At 39.7% G+C, this 24,796-nt stretch overlaps 1 protein-coding gene across 1 annotated transcript in view; it reads left to right on the forward strand.

The window, feature by feature from the left end:
* Positions 1–24,796, forward strand: part of LOC136319275 (thioredoxin reductase 1, cytoplasmic-like) — a 48,687-nt gene that overhangs the window by 20,564 nt on the left and 3,327 nt on the right. The window contains exons 2-3 of the mRNA XM_066252600.1: positions 16,062–16,234; positions 22,454–22,514. Of these exons, the coding sequence (XP_066108697.1) occupies positions 16,062–16,234; positions 22,454–22,514 (234 nt within the window). The remainder of the gene's footprint in view (positions 1–16,061; positions 16,235–22,453; positions 22,515–24,796) is intronic.

A 24,796-nucleotide genomic window follows, 5' to 3' on the forward strand; every position in this document is an offset into this window, starting at 1 on the left:
TTTCTTTCAAACTTTTCATGGTTGGTGATTTTTAAATTTTTGGTCTCAGGGCCCCTTTACTCTTAGACATTATTAAGGACCTGACAGTGAAAAAGGCAAAGACCGTTTTGACCTCAGGGACCTCCAAATGTATGCCTACTACATTTTGAGGGCCACTGGTCTAGGAAACTATGTTTAGAGATATTTATGTTGCATCAGAGAAATCTTTGGAATTCTGTATGAACAAAGGAAATCAAGAAATCAGTTTCAGAGAGTCCTGATTAGCCACAGCTGGAGGTATCCAGATTTGGCAGACTTACACTTCCGAGGTTTTTCAAATGCAAACCAGCTTCCATTCAGGAACATGGCTGATGGAAATTGAATGAAGAGGAATGAACCAAATTTTGCCCACAAATCAGAACAGAAATATACTATTATGGACTCTATATAAAAAAAAGTTTATTTTTTGCAGAGTCAGACAGACAGGAAGGGGAGAGATAAGAAGCATAAATTCTTCCTTGCAGCTCCTTAGTTGTTCATTGATTGCTTTCTCATATGTGCCTTGACGGGGGTGGGGGGGTGGGGGGGGAGGCTACAGCAGAGTGAGTGATCCCTTGCTCAAGCTAGTAACCTTGGGCTCAAGCCCGTGACCATGGGGTCATGTCTATGATCCCACGCTCAAGCCAGTGACCCCACGCTCAGGCTGGTGAGCCAGTGCTCAAGCCGGCGACCTAGAGGTTTTGAAACTGGGTTCTCCACATCCCAGTCTGATGCTCTATCCACTACACTACCACGTAGTCAGGCTGTATAGAAAAGTTTTGAAAGCTACTACCTCAGTAATCTAGCAGTTCACCCAGTCAACAGAAAAATTGGAAGAATAATATAATGAATGCTCATAATTCCTTCACAAGATTCACATTTTGTTACATTTGTTTTATTGTCCTTCTCCCTCTCTCTCCCAGTCTCTCCCCACTATCTACACACACATTTTTACTGAATCATTTGAAATAAATTGCAGACATTATGACTTTCACCCATAAATATTTCAGCATGTGTCTCCTAAGAACAGGTATTCCTTTGCCTAAACCCAATGGACTTAATGTTGATACAATAATATTATCCAATATAGGTCCATATTAAAATCTACTCAATTGTTTCCTCAACTCCTTTGGATCCAAGGTCTAAGTGAGGATCATATGTTGCGATATATGGTCAGTTATAATGGTTTGCAAAAAATAATAATAATAGCCTGACCTGTGGTGTCGCAGTGGATAAAGCGTCGACCTGGAACGCTGAGGTCGCTGGTTCGAAACCCTGGGCTTGCCCAGTCAAGGCACATATGGGAGTTGATGCTTCCTGCTCCACCCCCCCTTCTCTAAAATGAATAAATAAAACTGTAAATAATAATAATAATAAAGTTTGAGAAATGCGAGAAAGGAGAAGCCAAGCATAGTCTTGTTCTATAACTTTTATGGCCATTTTGCATATCCCTTTTTATGACTCCTTTAAGCAGAATTTCACATAATTGTACAAGTATGGTTCATAGGATTTGGTATTCTGTTTCTGTTAATTTAACATTATGTCAAACCATTTCCATGTTGTTTTGAACCTTGAATAGTATATAGCCATTAAGTACTGAAAAACAAGAGGGCTACTATAATTTAGTTATTCTCCTAATGTTGGACATCTATTGCTTCCATTTTTTTTTTTTTTTTGAAAAAGAGAGATAAGAAGCATCAACTCATAGTGTGTCATTTTAATTGTTCCTTGATTGCTTCTCATACATACTGGTTCAGCCTCCCAGCTGAACCAGTGACCCCTTGTTCAAGCCAGCGACCTTGGGATCATGTTGATGATCCCATACTCAAGCTGGCAAGCATGCACTCAAGCCGGATGGGCCCACACTCAAGCTGGTGACCTCAGGGTTTCGAACCTGGAACCTTAGCATCCCAGATTGACGCTCTATCCACTGTGCCACCACAGGTCAGGCAGTTGCTTCCAATTTTTTACTATAAACAATGATGTTGTGATGAAACTAATTGGCAATAATTAGATAAAAAGAAGAGATTAAGGATTGGGAATAGAAAGGGGTGAAGTAGGCTAGAGAGCAGGGATAGAATCTGTTTGCAATTTAGCCTTTGGAGAAAGGCAGCTGAGACAAGAGATTACTGTCCCTGTCCCTAGAAAGGGGACAGACATGTTCAGGGGGCAGGCAGTAGAGAATGTGTTGATGGTTAGGCCAGTGGTCTATTTTGTTCCATTGAGTTTTACAAGAAGTTAACATGATTAATCCTAATACAACTCACCTTGAAAAGGGATTTGAAAATTTCCCCTTTAACTAGTTAATGCTAGTTATAGTAAGGTGACCAACTTTTTTACAATGGAAAGGAGAACAAAAATAAATTGAAGAAAATAATATCGTAAACAAAAGAAACATTTCATTCATTACAACAGTAATACACTATAATATGATAAATGCATAATAACATTTGTAATATGTCATATTGTAATCATGCTTACATGCCTATTAATTTTTACTAATAATTGTAAGAAAAAAATACAAATATGTCACATCACACACAATTAATCGACTCTGCATCGATCGAATACGGACATTTACAGATTAGTCTTCCAATATCAAAAAGGAGGACATGTAGGAGGATACTTTTTAAGGGAGGATGGAACTTACAAAAGAAGGACTGTCCTCCCTAAAGGAGGATGATTGGTCACCTTAGTTATAGTAATAAAAAGTTCTGAAAGCTTTTCCTGTGAGAATAGTAGCAGGTGGGGGTCATTTTTGTTAATATAATGTTTATTTAAAAATTTTTTAAAGATAAATTTCCACAAATAAGAGTTCTGGGTTAAGAGGTGTAGCCATTTCAATGGTTCTTGGTCCACACTGTCCAATTGTTTTCCAAAAGAATAACATTAGTTTATATTATCACCCCCTCACCCAGCCTCTTGTGTCCATGGACTCACCCCAGGGTACATTTGCCAGCACTTGTTTGTATCATTGTTAATAAGTAAGAAATCACACTTTACTGCTTTAATCTCATTTCTGATTATGAAATAAAAGTAAAAGTAATTAACCTTTTTATTCCAGCTTTGCCATTTTATTTCTACTGATTTGGCTGTTCCTGTTCTGTATTCATTTTATCACTTGCAGTCCTGCTGTTTTCTAACCCATTTGCTTGAGTTCATTTTGTATTTTTTTGTGTTTTTTAAAAATATAAATATTCCCCCTAAGCTGCTCTTTTGCTTTAAAAAATATTACCATTACTATTATTATTACTTTGCAGTACAATTTATTGCTCTTTTACTTTATGTTTACTTTTAAGCTTAGGAAGTGATTACTTCATTAGAGATATGAAAAAGTTTCCATTTAACAAAGGCTTTGTTATACAGTAAGAGATAAGTGAAAAAACTTCCTCGGCTCTGGCCGGTTGGCTCAGTGGTAGAGCGTCGGCCTGGCATGCAGAAGTCCCGGTTCGATTCCCGGCCAGGGCACACAGGAGAGGCACCCATCTGCTTCTCCACCCCTCCCCCTCTCCTTCCTCTCTATCTCTCTCTTCCCCTTCCGCAGCCAAGGCTCCATTGGAACAAAGATGGCCTGGGTACTGGGGATGGCTCCATGGCCTCTGCCTCAGGCACTAGACTGGCTCTGGTCGCGACAGAGCGATGCCCCAATGGGCAGAGCATCGCCCCCTGGTGGGCGTGCCAGGTGGATCCCAGTCAGGCGCATGCGGGAGTCTGTCTGACTGCCTCCCCGTTTCCAGCTTCAGAAACACACACACACACACACACACACACACACACACACAAAGCAAACAAAAAAAACTTCCTCAAATTATCAAGCCATTATTACCATACTATTTTAAGAAATTCTGTATTGCTTTGTGGTACCTTTTTGTCATAAATTATTCTATATTTATCTGTTTCTGAGCTATCCATTCTTATATTGTATATTTTTATAAATGTAACAATGGAGCATATTTTATTTTTTCCCTTCAGTTTGAGTTTTTACCACTGGACAGTGGTGGGTACTTTATAGATCCAAAATTAGGAATTGATTTTGGGCAGAATAGTTGGGGCAAAATGGAAGAAACTAAGCATTATAATTTTATCTGATTTTTTCTGATCACCTGATTCTGTGCTGTTCTTGCAACATTTAGTTAATATATTTTTTTGAAATACTGCTTCAAATTTTATTTCAAAATTGAGAGGGGAGGAGACCTGAAGATGGCAGTGGAGTAGGCGGACGCCCAGACGCCCAGCTTTCATCACCAAACTGGAATACAAATCAATTTAGGAAAAATCAGTGTGAAAAACCAACTCTGGACTACAAGAACAGCTCTCAAAAACCAAGGAGCAAAGAAGAAGTCACAACAAACCTGGTAGGGAGCGCCTGAATCTCTCCTGCTTACAGGAATGGAGGGGGGGGGGGGTGAGGCTGAGAGCCCAGAGGGGATCTCACGCCAGGGAAAAGAGCAGAAAATACTGTTCACAGCCACTTGCCTGGTGACCAGGGAGTGGGGTATGTTGAAAAGACCAGCTTATCTCCCAAGTGGAAAGGAAAGAGAGAGGGACAGACTGTGAGGGGCTAAGGAATGCAGGAGACCGACCTAAAAAAAGCTGACTCATTCGTGCTGGAGGCAGCGATAGCTGGGGGAGGGACTGATCCTTCCCCACAAAACAGTACTGAATTATTTCCGGATCAGAGATCTCCAGACATCTCTCCAGTTCCAATCAGCGCAACAAGACATAGCTGAAAACAAGAAGTGGGGAAGAGGGGCAGTAACTCAGGTCTCCATGGAGATCTGAGATACACTTCCCCCTACTGAAGCTGAGAAAACACCCTTCCCCCAGAGAGATTAGTTGGTGGAAGAGGCCTTCAGAGTCTCAGGTTACACCCATTGCATTCCTGGATACAGTTTCAAGGAAGCCCCCTGCTGAGATCAGTAAACAAGACTATCACCTGTTAAGAAAACAAACAAATCAAGACTTCAAAGCTGCCCAAATCCAAAAGTGGATTACAAATAATAGCTGATACCAACCCAAAAAGACCTAGAAATAACACAACTGAAAACTGGAGGCAGACAACACCAAGCCTAGACTCAACCAGCTCTATAAGCAAAACACCCAAACACAGACATAATGAGAAGACAAAAAAGTGCAATCCAAATGAAACCACAAGAGACACCTTCAAGAGATGAACTGAGTGATATGAAAATAATCAAACTTACAGATGCGGAGTTCAAAATAATGATTGTAAGGATGCTTAGGGATCTTAGAACAACAATGGATGGTCATTATGAACAATGAAATAAAGAAATAGCAAGTATAAAAAAGAATCAGTCGGAGATGACAAATACAATATCAGAAATAAAGACCACAATGGAAGGAATTAAAAACAGGATAGATAGAGCTGAGGATCGAATCAGCGAGTTGGAGGACAACTGGAATGCAGGCATGAAAGCAGAGAAGAAAAAAGAAAAGAGACTCAAAAAGTCTGAGGAAACTCTTAGAGAGCTCTGTGACAACATGAAGAGAAATAACATCCGCATCATAGGGGTTCCTGAAGAAGAAGAAAAAGAACTAGGGATAGAGACTTTGTTCAATCATATCATAGCTGAAAACTTCCCTAAATTAATACAGGAGAAACTCTCACAAGTTCAAGAAGCACAGAGGACTCCATTAAAGAGAAACCCAAAGAAACCTACACCAAGACACATCATAATTAAAATACCAAAGCTAAGCGATAAAGAGAAAATATTAAAAGCTGCAAGAGAAAAAAAGCTATCACCTACAAAGGAGCCCCCATAAGGATGACATCTGACTTCTTAACAGAAACACTTGAGGCCAGAAGGGAATGGAAAGAAATATTCAAAGTAATGCAGAACAAGAACCTACAACCAAGACTACTTTATCCAGCAAGGCTATTGTTTAAAATCGAAGGAGAAATAAAAAGCTTCCCAGACAAAAAACAACTCAAGAAATTCATTACAACTAAACCAATGTTGCAGGAAATGTTAAGGGGCCTGTTGTAAACAGATCAAAGTGGGAAAAGAATATAGCAAAAAAGGAATACAGCTTTAAAGAATAAAATGGCAATAAACAACTGCATATCAATAATAACCTTAAATGTAAATGGATTAAATGATCCAATCAAAGGACATAAGGTAGCTGCATGGATAAGAAAATAGGACCCGTACATATGCTATCTACAAGAGACACACCTTAGAACAAAAGATACACATAGATTGAAGGTAAAAGGATGGAAAAAAACATTTCATGCAAATGGAAATGAAAAAAAAGCTGGGGTAGCAATACTTATATCAGACAAATTGGACTTTAAAACAAAGGATATAGTAAGAGATAAAGAAGGCCACTACATAATAATAAAGGGAGTAATCCAACAGGAAGATATAACTATTATAAATATCTATGCACCTAATATAGGAGCACCTAAATATATAAAGCAGACTTTGATGGATTTAAAGGGTGAGATCAACAGCAATACTATAATAGTAGGGGATTTCAATACACCACTAACATCACTAGATAGATCCTCAAGAAAGAAAATTAACAAAGAAACAGCAGACTTATTGGACACACTAGATCAACTCGATTTAATAGATATCTTCAGAACCTTTCACCCTAAAGCAGCAGAATATACATTCTTTTCAAGTGCTCATGGTACATTCTCTAGGATAGACCACATGTTAGGGCACAAAAGCAGTCTCAACAAATTTAAGAAGATTGAAATTATATCAAGCATTTTCTCTGATCACAACGGCATGAAACTAGAAATGAACCACAACAGAAAAGCTCAAAAATTCTCAAACACATGGAAACTAAATAGCAGGTTGTTAAATAACGAATGGATTAAAAATGAGATCAAAGAAGAAATAAAGAAATTCCTAGAAACAAATGACAATGAGCATACAACAACTCAAAATTTATGGGACACAGCAAAAGCAGTACTGAGAAGGAAGTTCATAGCACTACAGGCACACTTTAAGAAGCTAGAAAAAGCTCAACTAAACAACTCAACCCTGCATCTAAAAGAATTAGAAAAGGAACAGCAAGTAAAGCCCAAATATAGTAGAAGGAAGGAAATAATAAAGATCAGAGCAGAAATAAATGACATAGAGGCTAAAGAAACAATACAGAGGATCAATGAAACTAGGAGCTGGTTCTTTGAAAAGGTAAACAAGATTGATGAACCTTTAACTAGAATCACCAAGAAAAAGAGAGAGAGGACTCAAATAATATTAGAAATGAGAGGGGAGAAATAACAACTGACACAACAGAAATACAAAATATTGTAAGAAAATACTATGAAGAATTGTATGCCAAAAAACTAGACAACCTAGATGAAATGGACAAATTCCTTGAAACATACAATGTTCCAAAAATCAATCGGAAGAATCAGAAAACCTAAACAGACCGATTACACAAAATGAGATTGAAACAGTTATCAAAAAACTCCTAACAAAGAAAAGTCTGGGGCCTGATGGCTTCACAACTGAATTCTACCAAATATTCAAAGAAGAACTAACTCCTATCCTTTTCAAACTATTTCAAAAAATTCAAGAGGAAGGAAGACTTCCACGCTCCTTTTATGAGGCGAGCATAATTCTGATTCCAAAACCAGGCAAAGACCACACAAAGAAAGAAAATTATAGGCCAATATCTCTAATGAATATAGATGCTAAAATCCTCAACAAAATATTAGCAAACCGGATCTACCAATATATGGAAAAAATCATACACCATGTTCAAGTGGGATTTATTCTGGGGAGGCAAGGCTGGTACAATATTCGTAAATCAATCAATGTGATTCATCACATAAACAAAAAGAAGGAGAAAAACCATATGATAATTTCAATAGATGCAGAAAAAGCATTTGATAAAATCCAGCAACCATTCATGATCAAAACTCTCAGCAAAGTGGGAATACAGGGAACATACCTCAACACGATAAAAGCCATCTATGAGAAACCCACAGCCAACATCATACTTAATGGGCAAAAATTAAAAGCAATCCACTTAAGATCAGGAACAAGGCAGGGGTGCCCCCTTTCACCACTCTTATTTAACATAGTCCTGGAAGTCCTAGCCACAGCAATCAGACAAGAAGAAGAAATAAAAGGCATTCAAGTTGGAAAAGAAGAAGTAAAACTATCATTATTTACAGATGATATGATAATTGTATATAGAAAACCCTAACGTCTCAGTCTAAAAACTACTGGACCCGATAAATGAACTCAGCAAAGTGGCAGGATATAAAATCAATACTCAGAAATCAGAGGCATTTTTATACGCCAACAATGAACAGTCAGAAAGAGAAATTAAGGAAACAATCCCCTTCACTATTACAACCAAAAAAATAAAGTACCTAGGAGTAAACTTAACCAAGGAGACTAAAGACTTGTACTCGGAAAATTACAAAGCATTGATAAAAGAAATCAAGGAAGATACAAACAAGTGGAAGCATATACTGTGCTCATGGTTAGGAAGAATAAACATCATTAAAATGTCTATATTACCCAAAGCAATCTATAAATTCAATGCAATACCAATTAAAATACCAATGACATACTTCAAAGATATAGATCACATATTCCAAAAATTTATATGGAACCAAAAAAGAACACGAATAGCCTCAGCAATCTTAAAAAAGAAGAATAAAGTGGGAGGTATCACACTTCCTGATATCAAGTTATACTACAAGGCCATTATACTCAAAACAACCTGGTACTGGCATAAGAACAGGCATATAGATCAATGGAATAGAACAGAGAACCCAGAAATAAACCCACAGCTCTATGGACAACTGATATTTGACAAAGGAGGTAAGGAAATACAATGGAGTAAAGACAGCCTCTTTAACAAATGGTGTTGGGAAAATTGGACAGCTACCTGCAAAAAAAATGAAACTAGATCACCAGCTTATACCATTCACAAAAATAAACTCAAAATGGATAAAAGACTTAAATGTAAGCCATGAAACCATAAGCATCTTAGAAGAAAACATAGGCAGTAAGCTCTCCGACATCTCTCGGAGCAATATATTTGCTGATTTATCTCCACAGGGAAGTGAAATAAAAGACAGGATAAACAAATGGGACTATATCAAACTAAAAAGCATTTGCACAGCTAAAGACAATAAGAACAGAATAAAAAGACAAACTACACAATGGGAGAACATATTTGACAATACGTCTGATAAGGGGTTAATAACCAAAATTTATAAAGAATTTGTAAAACTCAACACCAGGAAGACAAACAATCCAATCCAAAAATGGGAAAAAGAAATGAATAGACACTTCTCCAAAGAGGACATACAGATGGCCAATAGGCATATGAAAAAATGCTGAACATCACTAATCATTAGAGAAATGCAAATTAAAACCACAATGAGATATCACCTCACACCAGCCAGAATGGCCCTCATCAACAAAACAACACAGAATAAGTGCTGGCGAGGATGTGGAGAAAAGGGAACCCTCCTGCACTGCTTGTGGGAATGCAGACTGGTACAGCCACTGTGGAAAACAGTATGGAGATTCCTCAGAAAACTGAAAATCGAACTGCCTTTTGACCCAGCTATCCTACTTTTAGGAATATACCCCAAGAACATCATAGAACAGCTCCAAAAGGAGAAATGCACCCCCATGTTTGTGGCAGCATTGTTCACAATAGCGAAGATCTGGAAGCAGCCCAAGTGTCCGTCAGAGGACGAGTGGATTAAAAAGCTTTGGTACATATATACTATGGAATACTACTCAGCCATAAGAAATGATGACATCGGGTCATTTACAATAACATGGATGGACCTTGATAACATTATACGGAGTGAAATAAGTAAATCAGAAAAAACTAAGAACTATATGAATCCATACATAGATGAGACATAAAAATGAGACTCAAAGACATGAACAAGAATGTGATGGCAACGGGGGTGGAGGTGGGGGGAGGGGGGAGGGGGCGAGGAAGGAGAGAGGGGTTGGGGGAGGGGAGGGGCACAAAGAAAACCAGATAGAAGGTGACAGAAGACAATTTGACTTTGGGGGAGGTGTATACAGCACAATCAAATGTCAAAATAATCTGGAGATGTTTTCTCTCAACATATGTACCCTGATTTATCAATGTCACTGCATTATATTTAATAAAAAAAATTGAGAGGGGAAATTTAAAAACAAATTATAAACTTTTAAACAAATTATTATTTTGTGACAAAGACAGAGAGAGAAAGAGAGGGAAAATAGGGACAGGAAGGGAGACAGATGAGAAGCATCAATTCTTCATTGTGACACCTTAGTTTTTCATTGATTGCTTTCTCATATGTAACTTGACAGGGGGTAGGGGTAGCTACAGTAGACCGAGTGACCCCTTGCTCAAGCTGGCGACCTTGGGTTTAAACTGGTGAGCCTTGCTCAAAGCAGACGAGCCTGCGCTCAAGCTGACGACCTCGAGATTTTGAACCTGAGTCCTCTGAGTCCCAGTCCGATGCTGTATCCACTGCGCTACTGCCTGGTCAGGCTAAACAAAATATTATTTGCTTTTTACTTTAGAGGCAGAATTTAAGGTAAAATTCTGATGATTTTGATTGGTTTGGCAATTTATTTTTATTTATTTATATATTTATTGATTGATTGATTGATCTAGCTATCCATCTATTTGTTTATTATTATTTTTGGTGAACAGTCTCTTTCCAGTCAGATAGCAGCTCTTTTTTTTTTTAAATCACAGAAGATACTGCTTTTTTTGTAATGATCTTGAATACTGGGTTCTCTGTACTGGCAAATATCTAGGCTTATAGGTGGGTGGGACCTTAAGCATCAATGTTATGTAAGGATTTGTCGCCTACTTTTAGAGTTGGTCATTCCATGAAGTCAAAGGAGTCAGTATGGCATAATGAAATCAGGAGGCTTGTTTGGTAGCCCTTGACTCTGACACCAATTCATTTCCTATCTGGACCTGTTTCCTTACCAGTAGAATGGATAGGTTGCTGTAGTGACCCCAAATATCTTGCTGATGCTGACATTCTGTGATTCTCTTTCCATGAGATATTACCAGTAAGAATCCTTATTTCCATGTTGCTTTCTAAAAATTAAAGGCCAGGGAAGTAAAAGCAAAACTAAATGCATGGGATTATATCAAATTAAAAAGCTTTTGCACAGTGAAAGAAACCATCAGCAAAACCAAAGGCAACCAACCAAATGGGAAAAGATATTTGCAAACAACACCTCTCACCCTAGCCAGATAGCTTAGTTGGTTAGCGCATTGGCCCAATACAACAAGGTTATAGGTTCAATTCCTGGTCAGGGCATATACAAGAATCAACCAATGACTGTGTAAATAAGTGGAACAACAAAAATCTCTCTCTCTTTTTCTCTCTCTCTCCCTCCCTCTTCTTCTCTCTCTCTAAAATAAAAAAATTAAAATTAAAATTAAAGCCACCTCAAAGAAGAGATTAGTATCCAAAACTCTATAAAGAACTCATACAGGCCCTGGCCGGTTGGCTCAGCGGTAGAGCGTCGGCCTAGCGTGCGGAGGACCCGGGTTCGATTCCCGGCCAGGGCACACAGGAGAGGCGCCCATTTGCTTCTCCATCCCTCCGCCGCGCTTTCCTCTCTGTCTCTCTCTTCCCCTCCCGCAGCCGAGGCTCCATTGGAGCAAAGACGGCCCGGGCGCTGGGGATGGCTCTGTGGCCTCTGCCTCAGGCGCTAGAGTGGCTCTGTTCGCAACATGACGACGCCCAGGATGGGCAGAGCATCGCCCCCTGGTGGGCAGAGCATCGCCCCTGGTGGGCGTGCCGGGTGGATCCCGGTCGGGCGCATGCGAGAGTCTGTCTGACTGTCTCTCCCTGTTTCCAGCTTCAGAAAAATGAAAAAAAAAAAAAAAAAGAACTCATACAACTAAACAACCACAAAACAAACAATTCAAGCCAATTAAAAAATGGGCTCAGGACCTGAACAGACTAACAGATATATGAAAAAATGCTCAACTTTACTAGGTGTTAGGGAAATGCAAATCAAAACTACAATGAGCCTGACCAGGCCATGATACAGTAGATAGAGTGTCAGACTGGGACACAAAGGACCCAGGTTTGAAACCCTGAGATCTCCGGCTTGAGCTCAGGCTCATTCGGCTTGAGTGCGGGCTCACCAGCTTGAGCGTGGGGTTACTGGCTTGAGCATGGAATCATAGACATAACCCCATGGTTGTTGGCTTGAGCCCAAAGGTCACTGGCTTGAGCCCAATGCTGCTGGCTTGAGCAAGGGGTCACTTGCTCTGCTGTAGCCCCTCAGTCAAGGCACATATGAGAAAGCAATCAATGAACAACTAAGGAGCCGCAACGAAGAATTGATGCTTCTCATCTTTCTCCCTGCCTGTCTCTCTCTCTCTGTCTCTGTCATAAAACAATAACAACAACAACAAAAAACCCTACAATGATATGCCATCTTATACCTGTTAGAATGACTATTACCAACAAGACAATTTACAAGTATACAAGTGTTAGGCTGTGGGAGAAAGGAACACTTACTGCTGGTGGAAGTGTTAACTGGTGCAGCCAGTATGGTGGGTTTTTCAAAACATTAAGAATAGAGTTACCGTAGGACCTAGCCACCTCTCTTCTGGGTATTGATGAAAAAAAACGGGAAACCTTTATTTGTAAAGATATAAGCACTCCTATTTCATTGCAGCATCATTCACAGTGGCTAAGACATGGACACAACCAAAGTATCCTTTGATAGATAATTGGGTAAAGATGATGTGGTATATAAGTACAATGGAATGCTACTCAGCCATAAGAAAAGATGACATGCTACCATTTGTGACAGTATGGATGAATCTTGAGAATATCATACTAAGCAAAAGAATTCAGATGGAAAAAGTCAAGAACCATATGATTTCACTCATGTGAGGGATATAAAACTGAAAGCAACAAATGAACAAACAAGACAAACAAAAACTCATAGACACAGATGGCAGGATGGTGGTTATCAGAAGGAAAGGGGGTGGGGTGAGATAGAAAAGCATAAAAGGGGTCAAATATATGGTGACAGGAGATTTGACTTTGGGTGGTGAACACACAATGCAATATACAGATGATGTATTATAGGATGGTACTCTTGAAACCTATATAATTTTATTAACAAAGAGTACCTCAATAAATTTAATACATTTAAAAAAAAGCAAAATAGAAAAGGGAAAGTAAAAACCAGAATTGAATTTAAAATTTTTGAAATGTCATTGGTGGGGCTATAGTCATGTGTCATGCTGCCTTAGTCCAACAGTTCTTTTCTTTCTTTTGTTTTCTTTTAGTGAGTAAGACAAAAAGAGAGACAGAGACAAACAGGAAGGGAGAGAGATAAGAAGCATCAACTAGTAATTGTAGCACTTTAGTTGCTCATTGATTATATTCTCATATGTGCCTTAACTGGGAGGCTCCAGCTGAGTCAGTGATCCCTTGCTCAAGCCAGCATTTTTGGGCTTCAAGCCAATAACCTTGGGCATCAAGCCAGCAACCATGGGGTCAGGTCTATGATCCCACGCTCAAGCTGGTGACCCAGTGCTCAAGCAATGACTTTGGGGTTTTGTACCTGGGTCCTCAGCATCACAGGTTAATGCTCTATCCACTGCGCCACCACCTGGCCAGGCTAACAGTTCTTAATTAGAAGTGTGCATTACCAGTGAGCATTTAAAATATATGCTTATATATATGTGCACATACACTATTATGGCTAGAATAAAAACATAAAGTGTTGGCAAGGATGTGGAGGAATTGGAACCCTTCTTGTACCTTGCTGTGGTAATGTAAAATAGTGTCACTACTTTGAAAAGGAGTGGTATTCCCTCAAAAGATTTTACTTGGCCCAACAATTCTACCTCTGGGCATTTACTCAAAAGAATTGAAAACAGGTGTTCAAACAAAAACCTCTTTGTGAATGTTCACAGCAGCCAAAAAGTAGAAATAACCAAAATGTCTAACAACTGATGAATAGAGAAATAAAATGTGGTATATCTATGTAGTGGAATGTTATTTGGCAATAAAAATAAATGAAGCACTGGATACATGCTATAGCATGGGTGAACTTTGAAAATATTATGCTAAGTGAAAGATGCCAGTCACAAAAGACTATATATTGTATGATTTCAGAAAATAGATTAGTTGTTGCCTTACTGCAGGGGAGGTGGGGCTTGCCAGGGTGACTTCTAATGAGTACAGAATTTCTTTTGGCAGGGTAATGAAAATGTTCTATAACTGATTGTGATGAAGGTTACACAACTCTGTGAATATACTAAAACCATTGAAATATATACTGTGGTACCTTGAGATACAAATTTAATTTGTTTTGTAACCAAGCTTGTAAGTCAGTCAACTCGTAAATCAAACTGCTGATGCTGGACCCGTACGCAGATGCGCCAACTAGTGGCAGCTTCCTGAATCATGACTCGTATCTCGGAATTTCGCTCGGATCTCAAACAAAAATACGGACCGAGTCACAGCTCGTATCTTAAAAAAAAAAAAAAAATTGTATGTTGGTCTGTTCGTATCTCAAGGTACCACTGTACTTTCAATTGCTAAATTCTATGATATATGAATTATATGTCAATAAAGTTGTGGGGAAAATGTATTGGTGCTAGAGAATTATAATCTAGCTTTGAATCCTAGCTCCATCATGTACTGTCTGCTGTGCAACCTTGGGGCAGAGACTGCCTGATTCTGTTTCTTTATTTGTAAAATAGAGGTGATGGTAGCAGTACCTACCTAGTGATATCCTTGTAAGAATTAAATGAGCCCTGGCCAGTTGGCTAAGTGGTAGAGCATCAGCCTAGCATGTGGATGTCCAGGGTACACAGAAGAAGCGACCATCTACTTCTTTACCCCTCCCCCCTTCTCTCTCTCTCTCTCTCTCTCTCTCTCTCTTTCTCTCTTCATCCTCCTCCTCCTCCTCCTCCTTCCACAGCCATGGCTCTATTGGTTTGAGCTAGTTGGCCTCAGGAGCTGAGGATGGCTCTGTGGCCTCTGCCTCAAGTGCTAAAAAATGACTCAGTTACTGAGCAGTGTAGCAGCGGCTCCACATGGGCAGAACATCGCTTGGTATGGGGCTTGCCAGGTGGATCCTTGTTGGGGCGCATGCAGGAGTCTGTCTCTCTGCCTCCCCTCCTCTCACTTAATAAAAAAAGAAGTGAGATGATGCAAACAAATATTAATTCCTTCTTAGTTTCGGGTAAACATGAAGAGGATGAGACTAGAGAAGAATGGGTAGGTCTTCAATGAGCAGAAATGAGAGGAAATCCCTTAAGAAGCCAGTCATAAGGGTAGGATGGAGCTTGTTTGTTTGTGGGCTCTGCAGTAGATAGCTGGCTTCACATTTACAAGCCAGAGGTAGCAATCTTTCTGTGGCTTGGGCTGGCAATGATGCCCAGGATGCCAGGCCTGTCATATGAGGTAACATGCCACTGGGCTGCATCATGTTTGGTATAGTCCAGACTGGGCCACGGTAGAACCCTGGGGAGGAAACAGAATCTAAAAATATTATTTTGAAAGCTCGCTGTGCCTGTGGCCTGCAGATCTCACAGATTTGTCTGCTTATCTAGGAGTTAGTTGGAGGAAAAAGAGTAAGCCTTGTTTTAGGCTGTGCACACCTCTGTCTCCGGGCAGGGTTGTGTGAGAAGGGGACATAATGTCTAATCTTTGGCCTCTCTACATTTAAACAATGGTGGGCAGCAGGGTTGGGGTAAAATGTGGCTCTCATGTCCAAAACCTGTTGCTTACTCTCCTATTTCTGGTGATGATTCAGACTCTTGGTATCATTTGTTTGGATCCCCTGAGAACTAATTTTGAGTGTGACAACGTGAGTTGGAAATATTGAGTGAGTTGCCCAGACTCTCCAGTCAGATGACAGAACTAACTGTATATGATCCATGTTAAAGGCCTTCCTCAGATTGCTTGTTTTGGCTCTTGGGGCTGAAATTGTAAGTCTTTTAGAGTGAGCCTACTATTAGAAAATGCATCATCCCATTTTCCTGTCTGATAATTACCACCTTTGCTTCTATTCTAGCTAAGGATCATCTCTCCAGTCAAACTTTACCAGAACACCCAGCCGCTGCCGTGAGTGGCCCCTCAGGACGCCCCCGCCCAGCTGGCACAAACCCCGGAGCCCGGCTGCGGGCCTGTATAGACAGCCACCCTGTGGTCATCCTCAGTAAATCCACGTGCCCGCGCTGTGCTGAGGTAAGGCTTCAACCTCCAGTTGTGGTGACAAGTTGTTGAATTATAGAAATCGGACAGACTTTTGAGCTCAGGTGTAAAGAACTGGATTTCACCTTATTATGGTGTGTGTGTGTAGGGGGTGTAATTTGCTTCGGAGTACTTGGGGAGTGTTGATTTGAGAATAAAATATTGCCTGAGTTATCTTTTTCTGAGCTTTTGCAAGGTACAGTACTAGATGTTTTCAGGCAGTCAGGGTTTGGGTCAGGGAGAGTTAGGGTGGGGGAGTAACCAAATCAGGTTTGGTTGCTCTTTTTAGGCATATTTGTAGGAAATATTTCTTAAGGAGCTATAACTTAGGGCACCTCAAAATTTTGAAAAATATCTCTTTATGCTATGGTTTATTGTGGGGAAATGATTTCACAAAGAATAAACTGTGCCTTCTACTTGGTTCATTTAAAAAAAGTTTTTATTGTATTTATTGGGGTAACATTGGTTAGTAAAATTATACAAGTTTCAGGTGCACAATTTTATAATACATCATCTGTATATTGTATTGTGTGTTCACCACCCCAAGTCAAGCTCCCCTCCACCACCATCTCTCCCCTCTCTCCCTCCTCCGCCTCCCCGCCCTTTCACCCCTGCATTCCCCACACTGTTGTCTGTGTCTATGAGTTTTTGTTCTTTGCTTAATCCCTTCACCTTTTTCGTGACTATCAGTGAGAAGAGCCCAGGGACCACAGCCATGGGGAAGACTGGTTTCATCTACCTGAGTTAACCTTAGAAGGAAGGGGGGACATGAAAGACCTGTCCCGGTGCTTTACAGGAGGTTGAGGACATTGAATGTCACTGAAGTTTAGCTTTAACATATACTCAGGGCAGCTTTAGGACTAGACACATAGCCGGCCATCTGTCCAGGGTCACCTGGAGGGTAATTTGTTAAATTCTGTTTTCTCTCGGCTAGCTTGTCTCTTGACTTACTTTTTAGCGTCACTTACTTTTCAGGGAAAAGACTTTAAGTCAGAAGCCTTTTCATTCTGGAAGCCTTATGTAGAGACAGGCTTTTTTTTTTTCTTTTTTGACTCTGTGTGTTTTCTATTTTTCCAAAAAGAAAAAAAAAAAGAAAAGGCAGGCAAGCAGTGGACAGTTAAGGTAGGCATAACCTTTCCTCTAGCGTCTCAGTTCAATGCTTGTGTCATTGCCACCTGAGGCTTCATCCCTCATAATGTCATCACGATGCCTTTTGTGTAGGACACAGTATTAGGAGTAGAGTTGCAAAGAGATAGGAGACACAACTGCCATTGCTAGAAGGTTCAGTCACACTGAGAAGACAGAACGGAGGCTTAAAAATAAAAAAAGACCTAAGATAACCCAGGCTAAACTCTAAATGATGAGCACAGGCAGTAAGTGATAGAGAGTTTAGAGGAGAGCTGGGTATTAGAAGTCTGAGGTGTACTTCCTGGCCTTGGGGGGCTAATTATCTAGCTCTGGTGATCTTGTCCACTTTTGAAGCTTTTCTTTTCTTGTTTATTTAGTCTTTAAAGTGAGGGGTTGGCCCTGGCCAGATAGCTCGGTTGGTTAGAGTAGCATCCTGATACACAAAGGTCGTGGGTTCAATCTCGGTCAGGGCACACACACAGAGGAACAAAGATTTCTCTGTGTGTGTCTCTCTCTTCCTTCCTCTCTCTCTAAAATCAACAAATAATTTTTTTTTTAATGTAAAGTGAGGGGCTTGGCCTATTTGATATTGAGATTTCTTTTAGCTCTGAACCTATGTTGTTGTTCAATCTTTTTTTTTTTTTTTTAAACGAGAGAGGGACAGACAGGGACAAACAGGAAGGGAGAAAGATGAGAAGCATCAACTCACAGTTGTGGCATCTTAGTTGTTCATTGATTGCTTTCTTATATGTGCCTTGACTGGGGGTCTCCAGCCAAATCATTGACCCCTTGCTCTAGCTAGTGACCTTGGGCTCAAACCAGTGACAGTGGAAGTCATATCTGTGATCCCATGCTCAAGCCAGCCACCTGTGTTCAAACTAGATGAGCCTGCACTCAAGCCGAGTGAACCTATGCTTAAGCTGGTGACTTTGGGGTTTCAAACCTGGGTCCTCAGCGTTATAGACTGACATTCTCCGCTGCACCACTGCCTGGTCAGGCTGTTCAATCTTTTCTGTTACTGAAAATGAAGAGTTTAGATCTTGGCTCTGTGACTTATTAGCCATGTGACCTTGATTAAATTATTTACCTGCTGTGCCTCTGTTTCCTCATCTGTAGGATATGCATAATAATAGTACCTATCTCATAAGTTTGTTGTGAGGATTAAATTTTTTAGTATTTCTAAAAGCTGTAGAACATGCCTGACAAATAATAAATGCTATATAAGTGTTTATTAATTATAAGAACTACTTCCTTTCCCTGTTTTCCTATCACAATTTAAAACCTTGGATGGTGATCTTTCTTCCATCAATACAGAGCTTGCTTAGATGACAGTCAATAAATGTCTGCCTCTATTCCAGTACAATTAATCCTATTAAAGAGGGATTACTTTTTCAAGGCTAGCCTCTCCCTTCAAAACTCCATGCTTATGGTGGAATGATAGAGGAACAGGTGGAGTTAAAAGCTCAGTTCTCATTTTGTACATCTCCATTTTCTCAACAAAATAAGGACAATGCCATTGTATCTACTACTTGTTAAGTACATGGCTTTATTATGAGGCCCAGATGATTTCAAATCTATGTGATAGCACTTGGAAGCGCTCAGTACACACTTATATTAACAAGAGCCACCATTTGAGGGCCTATGATGTGCCACGCATGTTTTGGTCACTTTACTTATATTTTGAAACACGTTAGAGAAGTGAACGGTTCCAGTTTTGACCCTGCTGTGGTTCTGCAATGAAGGTGGCTAGTGTGGTCAGGACTGCTCCTGGTGATGCTCTTTTCCCTGTCTTATCCCTGACTTCTGTCACTTCTTCATTTCCCAGCTCTTTTCCCCGACTCCAAAAAGGCAAAGCCTGGCCACCTTCTTTTTCTGCTTTACTTATTTAAATATACTCTGGGAATGATCAGCTTTTCCTAAAACTCCTGTGCCAGGTATTTACATACTTACTTTATTAGAAGTATAGTGATTCTGACAGTTTTATTTACTATCATTATCTGGATATGCCAAGAATTCTGGACAAATATCCTCTGGTTTTACTTTGATAAATACCAGTTCCTTAGCTTTTCCAAATACATAATATAAAAGCTGTTTTCAGATTTGTGCCAATTGATATGAAAATTAATTTTCAATATTTTTGGCCATGAAGGATGGTTAGGCATCTCTTCTAGTAAAAGTAGTGATTTTTTTCCTGTGTTGGTACAACCCTCATAACTTGACTATTTACTTTTTTTTTTAATTTATAAATTACCATTAAGTAGAATTTCCTCAGGTTATTTCCTTCAGTTACAATTTTATTATCTCATTTAACAATTATGATATGAGTAAATGAGAATGGAGAGACTTAATCTATACTTGGTCTGATTAATTTCTTTCTGGGATCAGTACTCTAATTTGCATTAATTCAAGTAAGAACATGCCCACAAAGAAATTAACTTTTTTTTTTTTTTTTAAGTAAATTTTTATTTTAATGGGGTGACATCAATAAATCAGGGTACATACATTCAAAGAAAACATTTCCAGGTTATCTTGTCATTTAGTACTGTTGCATACCCATCACCCGAAAAGAGATCATCCTCTGCCACCCTCCATCCAGTTCTCTCTGTACCCCTCCCCCTCCCCCTCTCCCTCCTTCCCTCCCCCCACCCCCCATAGCCACCACACTCCTGTCCATGCCTCCTAGTCTCGCTTTTATGTCCCCCCAATGTATGGAATCCTGCAGTTCCTGTTTCTTTCTGATTCGCTTATTTCACCCCGCACAATGCTACCAAGAGTCCACCATTCCGCTATAAGTGATCCGATGTCACCATTTCTCCTAGCTGAATAATATACCATGGTGTATATGTGCCCCATCTTCATCCAGTCCTCTATTTTTTTTTACAGTGATTAAAAGCCTTTAAGCAAACTCTTGGCCCATACAGCAAGAATCCCTAAAAGAGTAGTGTCCTTAACATGTTCCCCAAGTCCAAGATGGCCCCATCACCATGCCCAATCCCTGAAAAATGCAACCCAACCACAGTTCAGTCTGTTAGGAGCTGTCACAGGGAGCAGGAGTCCAGGAAAGTTCCCCACAGGAAAAGTCCGCATGGCACTGGAATTGTTGTCACCATTCTATACTTTGCAGCTCATGTCCAAGTCCCAATGACCGCTGCTTCTAGCTGGTAATGATTCAGGTAGACTGGAAAAAGCCATTTGCAGCATGCAGAAATTAACTTTTATGTGAAGTTAGTTTCCTGCTTGTTGCATAACACATTACCATATGTGTTTTGAGTAGGTTTACAAATGCCAAGATAAACCCTCCTTGTCCTTTCAGAAAATATGGTATTTGTTCCTTATAGATATTTCAGTGGGAAGTAGGAAGTATGCAGATGATGTCTCATTACAGCTCATCTATTGCTTGATATCCAGCTCCACTTCTACTTATAAATAAAGTGTCTATTTTACAGGTCAAGTTCCCATTCTCTACTTCTGATATTGAATACAGATCTTGAATCTTATACTGTGGAACAGTGCTCAACTTTAATCAGAGTTAAGATAACCCACAAAATAGTTTCTTGAAGTGGGGTCATGTTTAATCTGGAATCTAGAGAGTGTATTTTCTACATTCACATGTTAGCAAATTTTGAGAATTACTTTTAGGAGCTGCTTTTAGGGCTTACTCTCTAAATCTGGAAAACAGATTTTTCTCTAACAAATTGCAAATGTTTTCTTTCTAGAGCAAAGTGGCTAAGAAATCTAATGAGTCTGTGATTTCTATGTGTATGAACTTATTTTTAGTCTTAGAAAATGACCATTGGAATAGGAACTGACTTTGATCGAGGCAGTCTCAGCTAAAGCTTTCCTGCCCTACCCTTGAAGTCCCTCTTTACCTATCCCATCATTCTTCAAAAGGATTCCTACTTTTTAAGGGTAAATTCAGCCAGGGGGAGCTGAATTCAGACTGGGGCATAGGTGCTGTCCCCAGGTGTGTTAAGAGGAAGGTGACCAGGGTTGCGTGAATGAACTTGTCCTCTCATTTTTATCAAAATGTTGTACTTGGTCCTGCCCGATGACAGAAAGCTTCCAGTGTACTTCTGTGTGATGGTAAGCCTACTGCTGTAGCAGTTAAGTTAGAATGGGACAAGAATACATTCCTTTCACTGATGATTTCTGTGAACTCCGGGCTACTGTGGCCTTTTTCATTTTATTGTAATAAGCTGCAGGAACGTGATTCTAAACTTTTCTATAAATGACAGGCTATTTGTGAATTGTATGTATATGTCACTTTAAAGTCTCTTTTATTGGTAATTTTTTTAATTAATTTTTTTAATTTATTCATTTTAGAGAGGAGAGGGAGAGACAGAAGGAGAGAGAGAGAGGAAAGAGAGAGAGAGAGAAGGGGGGGGAGGAGCTGGAAGCATCAACTCCCATATGTGCCTTGACCAGGCAAGCCCAGGGTTTGGAACCAGCGACCTCAGCATTTCCAGGTTGACGCTTTTACCCACTGCACCACCACAGGTCAGGCATTGTTAATTTAAATGTTATTTTAATGGTATAAACTAAGCATAATTAATGCTTATCCTTCAAGTAAAATTTTGGGTTCTTACCAGTATAATTTGTATAATTTTGAGCACATGACTTTTGTAACTGATTTGTCATTTGAAGGTTACTGGGCCTTCAAATAATAGTTTGACTAAATAATAGTTTGACTATTGTAGGATATGTTTTTTTTCTCAGGGTTGCCATATAACATTTGGGAAACATTTAGTATTCTAGTGGCTTTTTAAACATGGTTTATATTAAACCCATTTTACAGTGGGATTGACTGAGTCAATAAATATGTAAAATATATATATTTTTTGGAGCCATACAGGTGAACTATTGAAAATAGAATAGAATCAAGAGACTTCAGATACCCTTTTAAATAGTGTTACTGTCAGCAGGAAGATTCTTGTGGGACATGTAAAAATAAACTGGAACATTTCCAAAGGAGAAGGCTTACTGAGTAGGAAAGTAACAAAGCTGGATAAGAGACTCTTCTTTTGGTTGTTACTTTTTTTTTTATTTTTATTTTTTAACATTTTCCCCTTGTTTTTCAACTTCCAGGTAAAGAAGTTATTTAAATCAATGTGCGTTCCTTATTTTTTGCTCGAACTTGATCAGGCAGGTAAGATTTTGTTTAATATGTAAATTATATCTGCTGACTATACACTTTATGTTTTCTGTCACTCTTTTATTTTCTTCCTTGAGGTTTTTGTTGGTTCATGAACTCTTGCTACTTGGTTTCTCTCTCGTTACCATTTAGCTGGGGAATTCCCCTGGGACAAATCATACTTACCTTTAGTCTTTACCTAGTTTATAGCCTTGGTATAACTCTGAGTTTTCCTGTTGTTGAAAGTATTCTTCCTGCTTACTTGGAGTCTAGTTACAGGTACATTATTTGCTGATGTTATGGTAACTTTATTATCTTTTCAAATTTGTCTTCTTTTTGACAAACTATATCAAATAGTATTTGAATGGAATATAAATTGATGGGTGTAGGAGGCAGGGTGTAAAGAGGGACAAATATAAGGTAACAGAAGGTGATCTGACTTTGGGTGATGGGTATACAATATAATCAACAGTTCAAATGCTATAGAAATGTTTACCTGAAACCTATGTACTCTTATTGATCAATGTCACCCTGTTAAATTTAATTTTCGAAATAAAAATTTAAAATATATATAAATTGAGACACATTCAGCAATTGTGGCAAGGCGAGGTGGAGAGTGGTAGGCATACAGATCCACAGAAGGAGCCACTGGGAACTAGTTGCACAAGGCTGGAAATCCCAGGGAAAAGGGTGGGGGGTAAAACAGAAAGCTCTTTCTAGAACCATGGTGCTCCTGTGTTTTGATCATGAGTCACAAAATCCCAAAGACTCATCAGTGAAACATTATTAGGCATCTGATCAGGTGCCTGGCATCATCATTTCTATAGGAAAAGTGGGCCTCTCCGGATCAGGAAGCATGGGTAATCTTCATGCTTTGTAGCTTGGGGAAGCAGAGTCCTGGGCATTTATAGTCTCGGCCCAGTAACCCAAGGAATAAAACAACAGAGAAGAGAAGCAGCTAGAAAGGGTCATGGTAATTGGGAATGAAAGCTCATCTCTAGGGTCAGAGAAAGGTGGCAGTTGTGGGGTAGAAAACTATGATTTGATGCTTCTAAAGACAGATTCCCTGACACGGAGAGAACAGATAATAAATGCCATGTATTGAATGGGACTCTGCTGGGTTTACATACAATGTCATTAGTCCTCACAAAAACTCTGCAAGGAAAATATTATCCATATTTTACAGATGAGGCAACTGAGTCCCAGAGAAGTCATATAACTTCCCTAAAGTCATATAAGTAGTGGATTTGTAATTTGGACAGAAGCTTGTCTAATTCCAAAGTCTTTGTTTTTTTTTCGTAATGCCATGTTGTCTGACTTCTCTAGCATGATCTTTCTAATCCTCCATCAAGGAAGGCTCTTGCCCCTAAACATATATAGAAGAAAAATCCTAATAATTAAAAGGTTGCCTGGGCCAAAAAGTAACCTTTTAGAAATGTAAGTTTTCCTGAGAGGGTCAATCACTTGCACATGAATTAGAAAAAAGAAGCCACAACAAGATAATCAAATTATCATTACAGATAGGAAGATTAAGGGAGGTTACATTGGAAGAGAATGGGCAGGAAGACGGAGGTCCCAAGAGCTTGGTGGCCATCAGTGTTCAGGCATGTTGGTTGGCAAAGGTGCCAAAAGGTGGATGGGAGGTCAGTAAAGGCAAGTGTCAACTAAATTTTGTGTGTGTGTGTGTGTGTGTTTGTGTGACAGAGACAGAGAGACATAGAAAGAGGGACAGATAGGGACAGACAGGAAGACAGAAAGATGAGAAGCATCCAGTCTTTTGTTGCCGCACATTAGATGTTCGTTGATTGCCTTCTCATATGTGCCTTGATGGGGAGGGGGGCTACAGCAGAATGAATGACCCCTTGCTCAAGCCAGCGATCTTGGGCTCAAGCCAGTAATCTTGGGCCTCAAGCTAGTGACCTTTGGGCTCAAGCCAGAGATTTTGGACTTCAAGTCAGTGACCTTTGGGCTCAAGCCAGAGATTTTGGGCTTCAAGTCAGTGACCTTTGGGCTCAAGCCAGAGACAGTGAGGTCATGTCTATGATCCCATGCTCAAGCCAGTGACCCCACACTCAAGCTGGTGATCCCGTGCTCAAGCCAAACAAGCCTGCACTCAGCCAGCGTCCTCGGGCTTCAGACCCGAGTCCTCTGCATCCTAGTCCGATACTCTGTCCACTGTGCCACCACCTGGTCAGGCTATACTCAAATATGTTAATATTTGGAAGATCTGCATAACTTAGTGAGTGGATATTTTCTGAGTAATGAATGAATGATCTTACAAAGTCACTCATGGGTAA

Source organism: Saccopteryx bilineata, chromosome 1 (assembly GCF_036850765.1).
Source record: "Saccopteryx bilineata isolate mSacBil1 chromosome 1, mSacBil1_pri_phased_curated, whole genome shotgun sequence".
Taxonomy (NCBI): domain Eukaryota; kingdom Metazoa; phylum Chordata; class Mammalia; order Chiroptera; family Emballonuridae; genus Saccopteryx; species Saccopteryx bilineata.